Source organism: Saccopteryx leptura, chromosome 6, assembly GCF_036850995.1.
Source record: "Saccopteryx leptura isolate mSacLep1 chromosome 6, mSacLep1_pri_phased_curated, whole genome shotgun sequence".
Taxonomy (NCBI): Eukaryota; Metazoa; Chordata; class Mammalia; order Chiroptera; family Emballonuridae; genus Saccopteryx; species Saccopteryx leptura.
In genome coordinates, this window is record NC_089508.1 from 160,616,840 (window position 1) to 160,633,799 (window position 16,960).

Genomic DNA, 16,960 nt, shown 5'->3' on the forward strand with positions numbered 1-16,960 from the left:
TTGTTCTCTTAAATCCAGAGAAAGCAAATCATGCACTACCCTGGTTACAGGCTTCCTAAAGTGCCACTCAGTTCTAGCACCTCAGACTTTGGGCGAAACAAACAAATCCTCTTCTGCTGTTACCTGGCCTGGAAGCGGTACTCCAATTGGACCAGCCTCCGACTTGCTCTTGCATATTATTTCCTCTTCTACCCAGTGCCAGGTATGCAGGATAGTGAGGCTGTTTCTGTTCTTCCATCTGAACCATTCTATTGACTATTGGGGTACATCACCTACTTCCATGGAATGTTGAATTACATGGGACAGCATACTTGTGCCTTAAAAATTGGGGGGGGGGGCACAGACAAGGTTTTCTTTTGTTGTGCATGGAATCTGAGAAGATACAAATTAGGTCCCAGCAATGGAACCTCCTGCCTCTGGTGTTAACTTTGAGATCATGACCTCAGGCATCCTTTGCACATACCCTTCCACAGGTGATGTAGTAAGGACGGTTAAAATAAGGCTGGAAAGTTATCAAAGTTATCAGCCCTTACTAAACTGACACATGCCTTGGAAAGCTCAATCTCCACATTCAGATCTTTCTAATCACAGTCCTAAAGAATCTCAAGCACACAAAGTATATTCTTAAATATGGTTTAATACTCTTCTCCATTTCTGTACATCACAACACCAAGATTTTGCTGCTTAGGATCTCTCTGTAAGAGGCTATAGAGAATGCAAAGGCTACGGTTTTACCCCCTCATATTGATGTGTTTGTATGTTAAGTGTAATACATATCAGTATATATTGATACACACATCAATATATAATGCAATATATATCACTGAACACATTGATTAAAGAAATACAAAAATTTGGCATCATTTCCAAACTTAAATAGTAAAAATAAAAACTACAAAAGGAGCTGCATACCCTAAGTGTATCATGTGAAACAACAAGCATATTCAAAAATGTAAATTTACATCCAATTTCTCTGGTCTTGTCATATCACATTAGACCCATTTACAATGGCAAAACCCTAAGGTACTGCTGCGAAGAGAGTCTGTTTGCTTGCTCCTGGGTGTTCTGCAAACAAATAGCAGAGCCCAAAGCAAAAGCCTGTTCCAGTGAAGCCTCTCTCACGCATTGCTGAATACCAAAGAACTGACTTCTCATTGGGGGTTGTGAGACATCAGGTTACACATCGACAGACAGTCATTTGGACCTCAGAGTACAGTGTGAGAACCAGGAACTTTACATTTAAGACATACTCCCTTCATTCAAGTGAAACAGGATTATTGGAACGATAGGCAGGTCTGCAACCTGGGAACAAGGAGCTGGTTCAGACCAATAAAGCTACAAGTGACTGAGTCAAGTCAATGAAGAACAGCAGTCAGGCACTAAAGTGTTGAAAGTACCCAATTTGAAAACCAAATGCACCCCACTACCCTATCGGTGTGGGGGGGATACCAATTGACTTTTAAAAACCTTTGGTCCTACAAAGTCCATTTGGTACACGTTTTTCCATTGCTATCACTGGGCACATCCGATACACTTTGTTCACTGTCACCACCTCGGGCACACCATGACCTTGCATGTCAGCTGGGGTTCAATTCCAGCTCACAGCCCAGCTGTGAAGCATGAGCTTCGCGTTTTCAGGCCCACTTTTGGATCCGACATGGTAAGTCCTTGGTGCCAGAAGCTGAGTCCCATACCTTCCCGCCCCTACGCTTCCCACCCCCCTCCCATAATTTCTCATATGAGAGGTGCTTGCAAGTCCCATATTCGAAACAGATGCTCCAACCCCACCAGGAGGTCAGGGGTTTATAATTACATGCAGTCATACATGTCTTATCTGTCGTTCCTGTGAAAAACCTTGCAGTTCACTTTTAAAAAATCAAAATATTCACATAATCTCATGCCATCCAACACAAGGAAAACACAACCACCTCCCTTTACCAAGGACAGACCCAAGCAAAATAAAATATTCTTTAAATTTCTTTGCTTCCACTTAAGTTGTATTTTTATTTCTCCCAATCACAGCAATAGCACAGAAGCTCCATCATGTCCATCCCAAACTGGTTTCTAGTAGGCAAAGATTATGGGAACCCTTGTCAAAGCAACCGATGTTAAAGGCTCCCAAACCCCCGGCACAAATGTGCCTGCAAAACAGATGCAAGGAAACAGTGCACTGGCCCAAATGCTTCACGTGTCAGCCTGACTATAATGCAATTTGCATCCTTGAAACTGACAGTCTGGAGGGAGGAGGGGTAGTGTAAGGGAGTGAAATTAAAATTGCCTATTAGTTCACCCTTTCAACATTAAACAAGAGACCAAGAGAGAAATGGTTCCAACATTTCACCACATATATTTCTTCTTATGCAGGCTAAGCTGAGAATGCCATGTAAATGGGTCATTGCAAAATGCAGCAATTTAATTTTCTTCCAATCAAAATAAGAAACAAACCAGTATGACCTCATTTCTATTAACTTGAAGGTTTACAGCAGTTAAAGTATTTTTGCTTCTATGTATGAAGGTTAAAAAAATTTTTTTTTCCCCCATAAAATACAAGAGCAACCAATTTCACCATCGAGTAAAAGTAAAAACTGGGATTCTTGTTTAAGTTAGTCCAAAGTTGCATATAGGAACTTAGTTGTAGGCTGCTGCGCTGACACCATGACAAACCAAAGTGTAGGGTTGGGTCTGGTTTTGTATCGGTTTTCTTTTCATTATCCAATGCTCATGGATTAAGTTCTGGAAATGTTCCAATTGTAAGGCAGGGATCTGTTTGGATTCCACCATGGGTATGCTCCTTGGGTTGGATGCTGGAGGGTGAGGCACATTTTGCCGGACCCAGGTCGACTACCTAGTAGTCATCAAGGTCAAAAAATTCATCGTCTCCTCCTTGGTATTCCATTCCCTGGAAATCTACTCGGTACCGCAAGATACCTGGGGACACAAACCAAAGAATAAATCATCTGTGTTCACAAAATGCAGAAGGACCAATTCCCTTGCAGAATTACAGAAAGCAAAGAGGTAAAGATTAAAAAGGCTCCCAACCATGGAACTGGCAGTCATGTGCTGCCTCAACCTCCTGCTTCAGTGAAGGATGAGGTTAGCATCTCACCTGAAGTAATGTTATTTTGGGATGTCCAGGAAAGGCCTTGGCTCGAGACCCTAGCTTTAAGTTTAGTGTTTTTTTTTTTTTTAATTTTTAAGAAATTTATTCATTATAGAGAGGAGAGAAGGGTGGGGGGAGGCAAAGCAGGAAGCATCAACTCCCTATGTGCCTCGATCAGGAAAGCCCAGGGTTTTGAACCAGTGACCTCAGCATTCCAGGTTATGCTGTATATCTACTGTGCCACCACACGTCACCCAAGTTTAGTTTTCTTAAAATACTTTACTGATTTTTAGAGAGGTAGGGAAAGAGGACTGTCAATCTGTTCCTGTATGTGCTCTGACTGGGGATTGAACCTGCAACCTTTGCATAATGGAATAGTATTCTAACCAATCAATATCTGGCCAGGTCTAAGTTTAGTTTTCTAATTGGCTACTCACCTCCAATTCCACCAAATCCTTTCACAAATTGGGATCCTTCTTGTGACTTATCTGTGACAATTTCCAATGTAGCTCCAAATTTTTTATAGTTGTTAGCAAACCATTCCAGCAAGGGCATGCTCTCAATTAGTTCATGTTCTTGTCCTGTCTTTAGGGGTGACCATGAGATACAGAAACAGTGCAATTAGAACATATCAAGACTTAGTGACCCTCACTTCCCTGCCCATCATTATTCTTACTAAATACATGCGTGTAAAACTCAGATATAATATCTTTGTATTAGAGCTTTACACACATGCACTCAATGAGAGAATAACTGTAAAAGCAAAGAAATTGTGATTAATTCAAACAACATTCTTCCCCAGGCTCTAGCATTAATAATGAAATGTTAACACACACTTAGCAGTTTTTCAACTTATGGATCCTGTTGTTTCTTTTGTCAAGTGTCTCTAGGTATTCAATAGCCCAGAAGAGACATGCTACAATTGCTTTTTGGAGCAGCCTTGTCAAAAATTCCTTCATCTCAGAACTGGAAGAAGCTACCACTTAAAGGGACCTGTGGTGGGCAGGTGGCACCATATGCTGTAGCGGTACATCTACACTAATCCTGCTGTAGCCATTTCAATAGAAAAGCTAATACAGTAAGTGAAAAATGCAGATTTCATGCTGTAAGAAAGACACTATTCAATCAAATCTTACTCTCTACTATTACAAGGAGAGTTATTTAATTATTTTAAAAATAAGGAACCACATTTCTGACCTGTGGTGGCGCAGTGGATAAAGTGTTGACCTAGAACAATGGTCAGCAAACCCTGGCTCGCGAGCCACATGCGGCTCTTCCACAAAATACCATGTGCGGGCGCAAAGACCAGTTTAGGAGTACCCTAATTAAGATAATAACAAAGTACCTAAATATATAGTTTAAGTTTAAAAAATTTGGCTATCGAAAGAAATTTCAATCGTTGTACTGTTGATATTTGGCTCTGTTGACTGAGTTTGCCGACCACTGACCTAGAATGCTGAGGTTGCTGGTTCAAAACCCAGCGCTTGCTTGGTCAAGGCACATATGGAAGTTGATGCTTCCTGCTCCTCCCCACTTCTCTCTCTCTCCTCTCTAAAAATGGATTTAAAAAAAAGGAACCACGGAAACCACTTGGCCTCCGTCTCTGGAATCAGACTGGTATGTGACAGATATGAGCTGACCACCTCTTGTTGCCCACAATTGACAAACACAAGGTTTGGGTTCCCAGGCAGATACTCTACATTGCCAGTGCCCTAACATACAGATTCATCTGTCCTTGCATGTCTCACCAAACAAAGAATACAATCACATACCTCTTTGTCTGTGAAATGAGATTTATCCTTCTCCTGTTCTGGAGTTAGATAGAGAATTTTCTCCTCTGTAGTATTGGGGAAAAAATTATGTTAACCTGGTTCTCATATACTAACAAGTCTACGTCCCATGAGATGAGTTACGTTAGATGAAAGGGCTCCTGAACTCATTCTACTGACCTTTTGTTCATATGATTATCATATGATTATCAGTCAGCATGCACTGAGTGTATACTAGGTACATTGCTCTTATTGTGAGGAAACACCAGACATTCAAGGTACAGTCCTGTTCTCAAAAATTTAACAACATTCCTCCCCCACTTGAATGATCTTAAGTAGACACTTATCAGTTCAAGCAGAAACTATGCAGGAATATGCTACAGAGTGAAAGACAGGAACAAGGTATAGATGTGCCTTCTGACTGCTTCTGCAACCAGCCATCTCTCCTAAATCTCCACCCCAGGATTCCTGAATACACAGATCATTAAGAAATAGTAATCTGATTTTCTAATTCTCATACCTTCTGTGCCTTGGCAATGAAGAACGTATCTCATTATATCCAGATTTTCATAGACTATTAGAATTTCTACAGCTCCCATTTCCAAAGCCTTTAGTGTATCTTCAACTCCAAAACAGTACTTGCCCGTGTCCTGACTGATTTCATCAAAGTATCGTCCTGTGAATATGGACAGGTCAATAAGTATATATTAAAGTTTCCTTTGTAGATATAGACCCTTTTACACTCAAAATCAGAGACAGAGAGACGTAAAAAAGCAACTTAAAATGATACCACCAGCCCTGGCCGGTTGGCTCAGTAGTAGCTGGCCTGGCATGTGGAAGTTCCAGGTTTGATTCCTGGTCAGGGCACAGGAGAAGTGACCATCTGCTTCTCTACCCCTTCCCCTTCTTTTTCTCTCTCTTCCCTTCCCACAGCCATGGCTAGAAGTGGTTCCAGCAAGTTGGCCCCGGGCATTGAGGGCTCCATGGCCTGGCCTCAGGTGCTAAAATAGCTCAGTTGATAAGCAACAGAGTAATGCCCCAAATGGGCAGAGCACTGCCCCATAGAGGGCTTGCTGGGTGGATCCCGGTTGCATAGGGAGTCTGTTTCTCTGTTTCCCACTTAATAATTAAAAACGATACCACCAGTGAAGAATTATATCACTGAGGACCCCAAAACTGACTCTAAAGGGGCCAATAGCTGAGCCAAACACAGAGCCATTGGAAATGTGTGTGTAATTAAAGCAAACAAGCCAAACAATGGCCACATTAATCTTTAATTCAGGCTCTCTATTCACCCCTCTATTACAAAGGATAAATACAAACATTTATTAGACCCAATGACTAGAGAAATATCAAGAATGATTCCACTGAGGAAGATCTTAATAAAAATGCTAATCTTCCTCTTACCTTTTTAGCATCACTTCATCATACAATCATGTAAATATATATAAAAACATTTCACAAAACAAGTAACATGCATTTCACTGATACCTATTAATTTCTTCTCTTGAATGAATTTCACGTTGGAGAGGACTTCAGTAGATAACTCAATAGCTTGGTTGAATCCATTTTCACCACCATAGGATATATCAACTAATTTTAAAACTTTTGATTGCAACCTCTGACATAATTAAAAAAACACAAACAAACAATAATTAGTACTTCAAAACATCTTTACCAAGACCCAGGACCTCTTAATGGCATGTAGAACTCAGCAACACGATCACTGAAGTCTAAAGAGAGAGAATATGGGGAAAGTGCCCAATTTAGTCATTAGGTCTCAGTGAGCAAAACAGCCAAGTCATATCCATTCTATTAGACCTATAACAGGTTAACTCATTAAATATAAACAAAACTAAGTATCTTGTGAAGGAAAGGGAAAATTATTGGTTCCCGCTATACAAGGTGGTAAAGTACAAGGCAACTTCTTTGACTCGCACCAGAAAATTACATAATGGAGCATTTACTTCTCACTTACCTGATCAAACATATCAGATTGACTTAGTTCAGTTTTAAAGTCAGCTGATCCAGCTAAAACAAGACCAGCCACATTCACTTTGTCCCCAGAAATAAACAGCTGCACAGCAGTCTCAGCTACTTTCCGAACATAGTTATGCCGCTTTTCCATTCTTAAACGAGCAAATCGCAAGGCTGACTGACCTCCTCTACCTTTGACACAAAAGTGGTGAGAAGAAAGTCAATTATTAATAAGTACAAGATGCTCTGCTAATTGAAAACTAATCATGCTATTACTCCCCCAAAAAAGGACAAAGAGAAAAACCACTATTTCCTTAACTAAATGTTTGGCATAAACCTTTACTTGTTTTCAGAGTGACTACCAATTCTCTTATTGAAAGAGCCATAAGCACCACAGATATTTCATGATGCTTCTCCCATCACTGGATTTACTACCCACCCCCATTTGTTTCCTTACTGCCAGAAACAAAGCAAATTTGCTAATGTTCTCTTCCTATATTACCATGTTTCTTTGGGAGATCCACAGTGAATTTGTGCAGGACTTCTCTTGTGTTTCCTTGAAGTGTGCCAAAAAGTGCACCACTACCATCTATGACAATGAAGCCAAACTTGCTATCATCTGAAAGTAGTGCTGTAAGAGCCTGAAAAGCAAACACAAGTACCATACAGTAAATCCCCAAACTCTGACAGGGTCAAGACAAACCCTGAAAGGACATACGTATATGAGCCCTTTCACCCTACTCAGAATGGCATGAATACCACGGAAAACCCATGGGGTAATTTATGGACTTGAGCTATGTAACTCACAAAGACAAATTTGAATTCTTGATACAGGAAAAAGCTAATGATATTGATATGAAACCTTTCAACAAAACTGACCTGGGCACAAGATTACAAAACCCAGAGTTACAAAAGGCTCAATTCTTCCTAGTCCTTGATGTGAAGTGGACGGAGAGTCTATGAACATGTTTTGAAATGTTTAACTCCTGTGTCTTGAGCACATATGATATCAAGATACAAAACTCAATTTTTAAGGTATTATAGCTAATAATTCTGATATTTTTATGGGGGGGAACCCTCCTTCTGGGTTAGCATTATATCCTTGTATTTCTGCCTCCTGAGAAAGCAAGTACTGTATTTAAATAGTTCTGGGACTCATAGATTGGCAAAAATTTTCATGATGGATTTTGAATACCATAGGCATGAGAGATGACTGATTGCTAGGTGGCAGCCTCTTTAGAGCTAAGAAAAATCACCCATTCCATTTTAACTAAGGAAGAAAATAGTGTCTTCAAGAATTGATTAGAAAGCAGATTAATCACTAAGAACCAATCTTCAACTAAACCATGTTTGATAATTAGCATTTTAAATTTTTTTATAATGAACATTAAGACATAAATATTGCACATGCTAAAAAATTTGCTTAGTGAAATGATCTGTCAGGTGGCTTGATTAATTTAGGCTTTCAACAAGTTTGCTCATCAGGGAATAGACTTATCCTTCATAGAAAGGTATAATTATCCTGATTAAAGAGGACATAAATTGTGTTGTGCAGTATGTCACATTTATATCTTGTTACTAACACATCAACTAAAGTTAAAATAAACAGCTAGGTAAAATAAATGGTACCTTGAAAGATGAAGCTAACAATAAGAAAGCTAAAGCTCTATAACATGAGTATCAAGTACTATATAACTCAATAAGATTCAAAATTTGCTTTCATCAAATGAGATATAGGGAAGGGGGACAGGGTGGCTGAGAGCCTCCCAATAAACGTTTTGCCAGGAGGCTGTGATACCCAAAAGAACAGTCTTGATCATCTATGCAACCAACCAAGACCCAACTGGAATTGGACTTCCTGTCAAGTTAGCAGAAATCATCCACTGTAAACTGTGTCAACGAATGTCAGTTCTAATTCCACTGTAGAGACTTTTTCCTAGGTTGATGAAAGGCAAGAGACTAAACTAGGAGCCAGCTGTGAATTCCTGATTGTTCTGCTGTTGACTGATTTAGGTCACTCTAATGAGGTTTCCTTTTTACCCTTAAAGTTCATCTTATAGCAGTTCTGTCACTCAGAATTTTCATGGATAAAAATAGCTCTTACAGTCCTGTTACTAAAGATTTTTATATTGTAAGCATGAAAACAAAAGGTTCAAGGAATATAGCAAGCATCATGGGTACATAGGGAGAAGTGGAGATCAGGTAGCCAATGATTTCTTCACCTCCAATTAGTTCTCCAAGCCCAGTTTAGCACTTTCCTCAAACATGTGGAATGATTACATCTTCCAGTGTGTTAAAATAAATGTAAATGCTACTATTTTATTATAGCCAGCCTTATAAAATGGCACAATGATTTTAAAAAGCCTGGCAATTCCTCAAAAAATTAAACAAAGCCCTGGCCAGGTAGCTCAGTTAGAGCGTCATCCCTGTATGCCAAAGTTGCAGGTTCAATTCTCAGTCAGGGCACATACAAGAGTCAACCAATAAATGCATAAATAGCCTGACCGGGCAGTGGTACAGTGGATAGAGCATTGGACTGGGACAGGGGTATCCACATTTGAAATCCTGAGGTCACCGGCCTGAGCACGGCTCACCAGCTTGAGCATGAGCTCACTGGCTTGAGTGAGGGGTTACTCACTCTGCTGTAGCCCCCAAGTCAAGGCACATATGAGAAAGCAATCAATGAACAACTAAGGAGCCGCAACAAAGAACTGATGCTTCTCATCTCTCTTCTTTCCTGTCTGTTCCTCTCTCTGTCTCGGTCACACAAACACAACACACAAATGGATAAATAAGTGGAACAACAACAATGAAGTTATCATAGGATCCAGAAATTCCACTCTTAGGTTTATATCAGGCATCCCCAAACTACGGCCCAGCCCGCGGGCCGCATGCAGCCCCCTGAGGCCATTTATCCGCCCCCGCCGCACTTCCGGAAGGGGCACCTCTTTCATTGGTGGTCAGTGAGAGGAGAACTGTGTGTGGCGGCCCTCCAACGGTCTAAAAGACAGTGAACTGACCCGCTGTGTAAAAAGTTTGGGGACCCCTGGTTTATATACTCCCTCCAATGAAGACACAGTCACACAAAAACTTGTACAACATTTATGTTCAATGCAAAATTTTTCATAATAGCCAAATAGTAGAAACACAAATGTCCATCAACTGATGAACAGAGAAACAAAATGTGGCAAATGTCTAGTAATAAAAATAGATGAGCCTTGAAAACATTATGCTAAGTGAAAGAAGCCAATCACAAAAGGTCACTAATTGTATGAATTCATTTACATGACATGCCAGTATAAGCAAATCTACAGAGATAAAAAATAGATCAGTGGTACCATAGAGAGGAGAGATCTTGGGGGGACAGAAAATGGGAGTGACTGCTAATGGGTATGGGCTTAAAAATATTTTTTAATCTATTGATTTTAGAGAGAGATGGGAGGGAAAGAGAGAGAGAAGGAAGGGAAGGAGGAAGAAGGAGGGAGGGAGAAGGGGAGGGGAAGAGAGAGAAATGAACAAATAGACATCAACTTGTTCTACCTATTCATGTCATTCATTGGTTGATTCTTGTATGCGTCCTGACTGGGGATTGAATCTGCAACTCTGGCATATGGGGACGACACTCTCACCAACCGAGCTACCTGGCCAGGGCTTTGGGTGATTAAATATTCTATGCTTGAACTTCTTACCTCTGTATGGAATTTGTTGTCACACAAATACAATGATGTATTAATTGGTTTAAAAGGTTCAAAGTCAATGTTGACTTTCTTTTCCTTTCCTTCTTCTGTTACAATTGTACCACAGTAAACAACCAGGCCATTTGGAGGTACTGCAAAGAACACAAACAATTTCTCTACTTAAACCCACAGCTAATTTCCCCCCATTGATAGAAAATGTTTCCACAGCCTACAGTCCCTGCCCTTTAAATCATAATTTAAATAAAGCAGAAATGTCTATAAATCTCTCAGGCATAACTCTATCCTAGATTTTGAAACTTAACTCTTGAAATGTTTTAATTCTAATACTAAACTTTCAAAAAAAAAAAAGATTAAATTCCAAGGTCAAAGGGATACTGCTGAACACTGACTAGCTAAAGGAAACACTAGTGACCAAAAGCATGATGGCAGGATCAAAGTGGAAAACATAACTAAGACAAACAAAGGAGAGGAGGAAAATGATCAAGCCCCAGATTACCTTTGTTATAAAGTTTGAGTCTTTGTTGTACAGATGTAATGGCTCCCAGAACTGAAAGGCGGTTTACTCGTGACTTAATGTTAGATGCAGTTCCAAACTCATCTGCTAACATTTTTGCCACTCGTGATATCTGGTCTTTGGGAGGAATGATCAAGGATATCATGCTTGTGCCATTGCTGTGGAAGAAACAATAACATTAGAGGTTCAAGTACAACAAAGAGTTTAAATTTATGTGTATCATTAGTAAAGGGAGGTTGAGTGAGCTTTCCCTAAAATAGTAGAATTAGATCACTCTCAAAGTGACCAGGAAGGTAGGGAGCATATCAGTGTAATCAAAGGATACCCAGAACTAAAATACATACTTCCCTTAAAACAGCAGCTCTTAACCTTGGCTGTACATTAAAATCACCTGGGAGTTCATTCTAGGTGGTTTCTTTCAAAAAGATTTCTGTAAATTGCATTCCTTAAGGTACTTTTCTCATCTCTAACTTTCTTCTTAGTTTAGAAAATGCAAATGCAATAAGCTCTTATTATCATCCAAACAGCATGGAAAATTACTATTTACAAGATTATTTAGATCAAGTGGAATTCATCAAAATTAAAAGTGGGTAAATACAAGAATGTTCAGAATTGGCAACCTAGACACAGAGAAAGGCGAATGATCGCCAAGGCGAAATGGGGAATTATTGGTAACGGGTACCGGTGGGCCTTCTTTTTTGAGCTGATGAAAACCACACAGTGGTTATCACTATACCTGAAAACAGACAAAAAAACAAAAGACAACCCAGTGAATTGTATACTTTAAAAGGGGGGTAAATTTTACAGCATGTACATTTATCTCAATAAAGCTGTTACAAAAAAAAAAAATCTATGAGAAAGACTCAGTCCATAACAGAACATTTCCTGTTAGGGTCTTTTAACCTGACAGCTTACTAGAGAAGCCAAAGAATGGATTTTCCTAAAGAAATATTGATTTATGTTTACCAAATTAACAATAAATTGTTAATTTTGTTTAAAAAACTAGATAATCAATTTCATAAAGAAACAAATAAATGGTAATATAAACAACCGAATTTACGCCACACATATACATAGGAAATTAAAAGCCCTAAATCTGCCCTGACCACACCTAATGGCTGGCTTTCTCACAATAGCTACAGTATAAATTGAGCTGGTATATATTTTGAAGGCAAAAATGGACCCGATATGAGCCAAAGCATGTTAAGAAATGTGTTATCATTTTACAATGTTTCTATATGTCACTTCCTGAGATTCTTATAGATGGTGCCCTTAAAGGTTATGCCAAATGTAATCATTGTTAATTATCAGTATCACGGGGAAACAGGTGAGGGCTTTCTTTAGGTAAACTGGGAATACTCAAAAATGCCTAAACTTTCCACTAATTACTGAGCTTACACAATTTTACAGTAGTCAATATGCTAACTTTATTTAAACTTTTAAAAAAGATTTTATTTATTCATTTTAGAGAGAGAGAGAGAGAAGGGAGGAGCAAGAAGCATCAACTCCCATATGTGCCTTGACCAGGCAAGCCCAGGGTTTTGAACCGGCGACCTCAGCATTCCAGGTCGATGCTTTATCCACTGTGCCACCACAGGTCAGGCCTCAATATGCTAACTTTAATAGAATCTCACATATCCAGTGTCCAGTGAAAGCTGGCAAGAAAAAGAAATTAGAAAGATGGGTACAACATCAAGTAAAATGGGCTTATGTGTCAAGTGACTAATAAGAAAGAAGCACAGTCAGAGGAACAATAACAAAAATTAGAGAGAACCCCTGTTGCTTTATAACTACAGGTGTTTGAAAACGGAAAATGTCTAGAAACATCTTCATGTAAAATTAATTTCACAAATATGCAACATGGAATTTCTTTCCCCTCACCTTTAACACTGGAACAGGATCTTATTACCTAAGACCCTGCCTTCTGACAGTTTTCACTTAGTGGTAACTTCCACAGGTTCTCTGTCTCAGACAAGTTTTCTTTACAAGCAGAAAAGCTGGCTATCCAGCCCTTCCATTATCAAAATAGTTACTTTCAGATTGCCAGTCATGTTATAGCTCTCAAAACAGTAGGTTTCTGTTGGGGTTTCTACTCAAGACCTAGAGGGCTGGTTCAAAACCTTTGTGATGCTTTCCCCAATGAACATAAGTTGATCAATGACAGTACCAGGTCAAGTATGGTGTGTGCTCTGCTGCCACCCCTTGGATAAGGGAGCAAGTCTTCTAGCCCAACTAGACAATCTAGCAAAGTTGAGATGCAACTTTGGTTGCCATCATAAACACAAGGAAAATGATCATAAAACCAAGCTGTTTCCAAGATATACTTCATATAAGATGAATCTCCAAAACACCAAACCTGAGCCATACTTCTCTCTTCATTTACAAATGTAGTTCCCAATATTCAAATCAAGCTAAAATTTTATTACAATACTGACAGTCAGTATTGTGATCCAGAACAATTTCTTGTTTGTGTGTGTCTACACAGGTACACACACACACACAACACACTCTCACTCATATCAACTTAGGTGTTATCCTTCTCTAAACCAGAGGTAGTCAACGTGGTCCCTACCGCCCGCTAGTGGGCGTTCCAGCTTTCATAGTGGGCGGTAGTGGAGCAACCAAAGTATAAATAAAAAGGACAAAAACCAAAAACAAACAAAAAAACCCAAACCAAACCAAAACAAAAAGATAGATTTAACTATAGTAAGTTGTTTTATAAAGATTTCTTCTGCCAAACTTAGCGAAAATCCGACATAAAGTACTTGGTAAGTAATTATTATTATATGCTTTCACTTGCTGTAACTCTGCTTTATAAATTTTATAAAGTAAAGTTTCTTCCCTTTTGAGAATTGTTCCTCTGAGAGGAAGTAAATCACCATTACTGTGGAACCGGTGGGCGGTTAGAAAATTTTACTACTAACAGAGATACAAAAGTGGGCGGTAGGTATAAAAAGGTTGACTACCCCTGATCTACACTGTTTTCCATTTTAATTTTCCTAGCACAACTACATAAAAGGAACTTAAAAAAAAAAACAGGATAAGGTACCTAGAAATAAAAAGATTGGACACAAGTAAAATTCCACCTGTGGCCTTGTTCCAATTTCCCCACTAGATAGAAAAAGAAGTGAAACAAACTAGTATCTTTTACTGCCAAAAAAAAAAAAAAAAAAGGCCCTGGCCGGTTGGCTCAGTGGTAGACCGTCGGCCTGGCGTGCAGAAGTCCCGGGTTCGATTCCCGGCCAGGGCACATAGGAGAAGCGCCCATCTGCTTCTCCACCCCTCCCCCTCTCCTTCCTCTCTGTCTGTCTCTTCCCCTCCCACAGCGAGGCTCCATTGGAGCAAGGATGGCCCGGGCGCTGGGGATGGCTCCTTGGCCTCTGCCCCAGGCGCTGGAGTGGCTCTGGTCGCAGCAGAGCGACGCCCCGGAGGGGTAGAGCATCGCCCCCTGGTGGGCGTGCCGGGTGGATCCCGGTCGGGCGCATGCGGGAGTCTGTCTGTCTCTCCCCGTTTCCAGCTTCAGAAAAATACAAAAAAAAAAAAAAAAGTACAAGCTCTTTCCAGTCAGTGAGTGTTCTTTGGATCCGGTTTTTAAGCAATCATACGTAATAAACTTTTCTTCCAATAATTTATCCTGCTAGGCTTCTGAAGAGAAATTTCCAAAAAACCTTTCTGATAACAAGGCAAAGAAAAGGAGCTTGGCTTGGGAGTGGCTGGAAACATTGGACAAGTACATTTAACTTCAATCATGGTCTAGACTGTTGGTGCCACCTACCTATCTCTACAAAGTTTCAACTTACGCAAATGTATAATATCCAAGGTAGAGGGAAAAAAGATAAGTTTGAATACTAGCTTGTGCTTCCTCTCAGAGGAACAATTCTCAAGAGAGTATATTTCTTCACCCTAGAGCAGGGGTCTCAAACTCAACTCAGCACGTGGGCCGCAGAGCAAGATCACAACCGTTCAGCGGCCGCACTAGGTCTACAAAAGGCAACTGTTATGCAACACTTTTCTCACTGCAGTTGAAAACAAAAAAAAATCAGTACAACAAGCACAATTGTACATGCAGTTTACTCAGTGTCACAAAACGACCAGAAACCGTAGTTCGCATCACAACTGCTGTTAACTAAGCTAATATCTAGCTAGGATGCTAGAGAAATGAAAAATACAAGTAGGCCCCTAGGCTTACTTAATTTTATCCAAAATATTTTGAACTTCGTGGATTAGTCTGCGGGCCGCACAAAACTGTTCGGCGGGCTGCGAGTTTGAGACCCCTGCCCTGGAGGCTCCTGGAATCTTTAGGGACCAAGGGAGTTATTTCTCAAAAGGGCTCAGTTTTTAAAAGCTGACGTGCTCTGATTTACAGAGTAGTTTCCTAGGAGATGGAACTAGCAAAGAGGCAATAGTAGGGAATAAAATGAGAAGGGGCTCCAAAGATAGCAGGAACAAAGGCTCAGAATTCCAGTCACCAAACCCCAAAGGATGGAAAGTTTGTGAGCATTTGCGATCTTGCTCCCTGGCAGATGTCACCAGTTTGGCTCAAATAAACTCTAATAAAGTCTCCAAAGGAAAAAAAAAAAAAGGATAGAAAGTTTGAGGCTAAAGAAGATGTTGGGACAAATTAATGGAGTGAGCCCAAAAAAGTGCCTGAAGAAAATCCTTAAAGCAAGATAATCAAGTGGATGACAAGACAAGGACTTTAAGATAAGTAGTTATTTACCTCCTACAGCAGATAGGCTAAGAAGATACGCATTCATTAAGCAACTTTATGGTATAGCCGCCAGAGGTGGGCAACCTTGCACTCACATCCAATAACTTCTAGAGGGGACAGAGTAGTGAAAATATGTACTTAAGAACAAAATCTTGTTACAGGAATGCACTCAAAACATGGTTCAGAAGTGCAGCTCGTCAAAAAAATTGAGATTTCTAGCAAGTTGCTAAATCTGAATCACTACTCCAGTTAATTTTGGCCTCTTACTCCTTTTGAATTTTGACTAATGTTCAAAAAATTACCGTTCACTAGTTTTCCTTTGTGACTTGACTCTTCCTATCTCATCTGTGGGAAAACTTTCTGGAGGTAACCTTAAGTTGCAGAATTCATCTTTATTATAAGACACCGGATTAGTGAACAGGAAACTAAGTATTATTAAATGCATGGCTTCTACTTTAGAAATGTAAAGGCTACTTTATAGTCTGTGGTGTTTTGTATCTTGGGTTTAATAAAGCAGAGTAAAGTTTTTCCAGGAAAGTTTCCATACAAAATAAACACTCATTTACCCCATAGGCAAACCAATCAAAGTGGTTAAACCGGTTGTGTAAACACCAAAGTAACACCAAGGAAGTTGAATATTTAATTTTAGAGTGACAACCCCAGGGAAAAACAAGAAATAAAGCCAAGGAGCTGCTGGCTACCTATACAAATTACACTCTTTTAAAATCTTCAGTTTTCATCCACTCTTCTGCTTTGTCACTGTATCCCTCCCTTCTCCACAATCAAAGGCACTCATTCCAGAGGCAGTGAATTATGATAGACAGCAGTGACATGCAGGTTATAAAAACTAGGCAAAAAAGCAGGACACAATATACAACAATGTGTTAACATAAGGCTTCTGGGGACCTCTGCTCTCAGATTTTTTCTTGCTCTAATTATAGTGACACTTTCCCTAAGAAGGGTTCATCAATGCTTCCATGCAGAGGTCTAACTTCTGAGAAATAAAACAGCTGGGAGACAGGAAGTAGTAGTTGTAAATAGACTAAATACAGAGAGTAAATAAAACTAGACAACTTGGGAAGGAAGAGAATTTTAAAAAATAGCTGACATGCCCCACTGGTTAGCTCAGTGGGTTAGAGTGTCTTCCAGAAATGGCAAGGTTGTGGGTTCGATCTCTGATCAGGGCACAAA

The 16,960-nt window shown here is 39.8% G+C and overlaps 1 protein-coding gene across 1 annotated transcript in view; it reads right to left on the bottom strand.

The window, feature by feature from the left end:
* Positions 1-619: 619 nt before the first annotated feature.
* ETF1 (eukaryotic translation termination factor 1) overlaps positions 620-16,960 on the bottom strand; it is a 29,661-nt gene continuing 13,320 nt past the window's right edge. The window contains exons 3-11 of the mRNA XM_066342975.1: positions 11,041-11,216; positions 10,536-10,675; positions 7,349-7,487; positions 6,848-7,038; positions 6,361-6,490; positions 5,390-5,545; positions 4,873-4,937; positions 3,538-3,685; positions 620-2,928 (exon numbers count right to left, since the gene is read on the bottom strand). Of these exons, the coding sequence (XP_066199072.1) occupies positions 2,846-2,928; positions 3,538-3,685; positions 4,873-4,937; positions 5,390-5,545; positions 6,361-6,490; positions 6,848-7,038; positions 7,349-7,487; positions 10,536-10,675; positions 11,041-11,216 (1,228 nt within the window). The 3' untranslated portion in view covers positions 620-2,845. The remainder of the gene's footprint in view (positions 2,929-3,537; positions 3,686-4,872; positions 4,938-5,389; positions 5,546-6,360; positions 6,491-6,847; positions 7,039-7,348; positions 7,488-10,535; positions 10,676-11,040; positions 11,217-16,960) is intronic.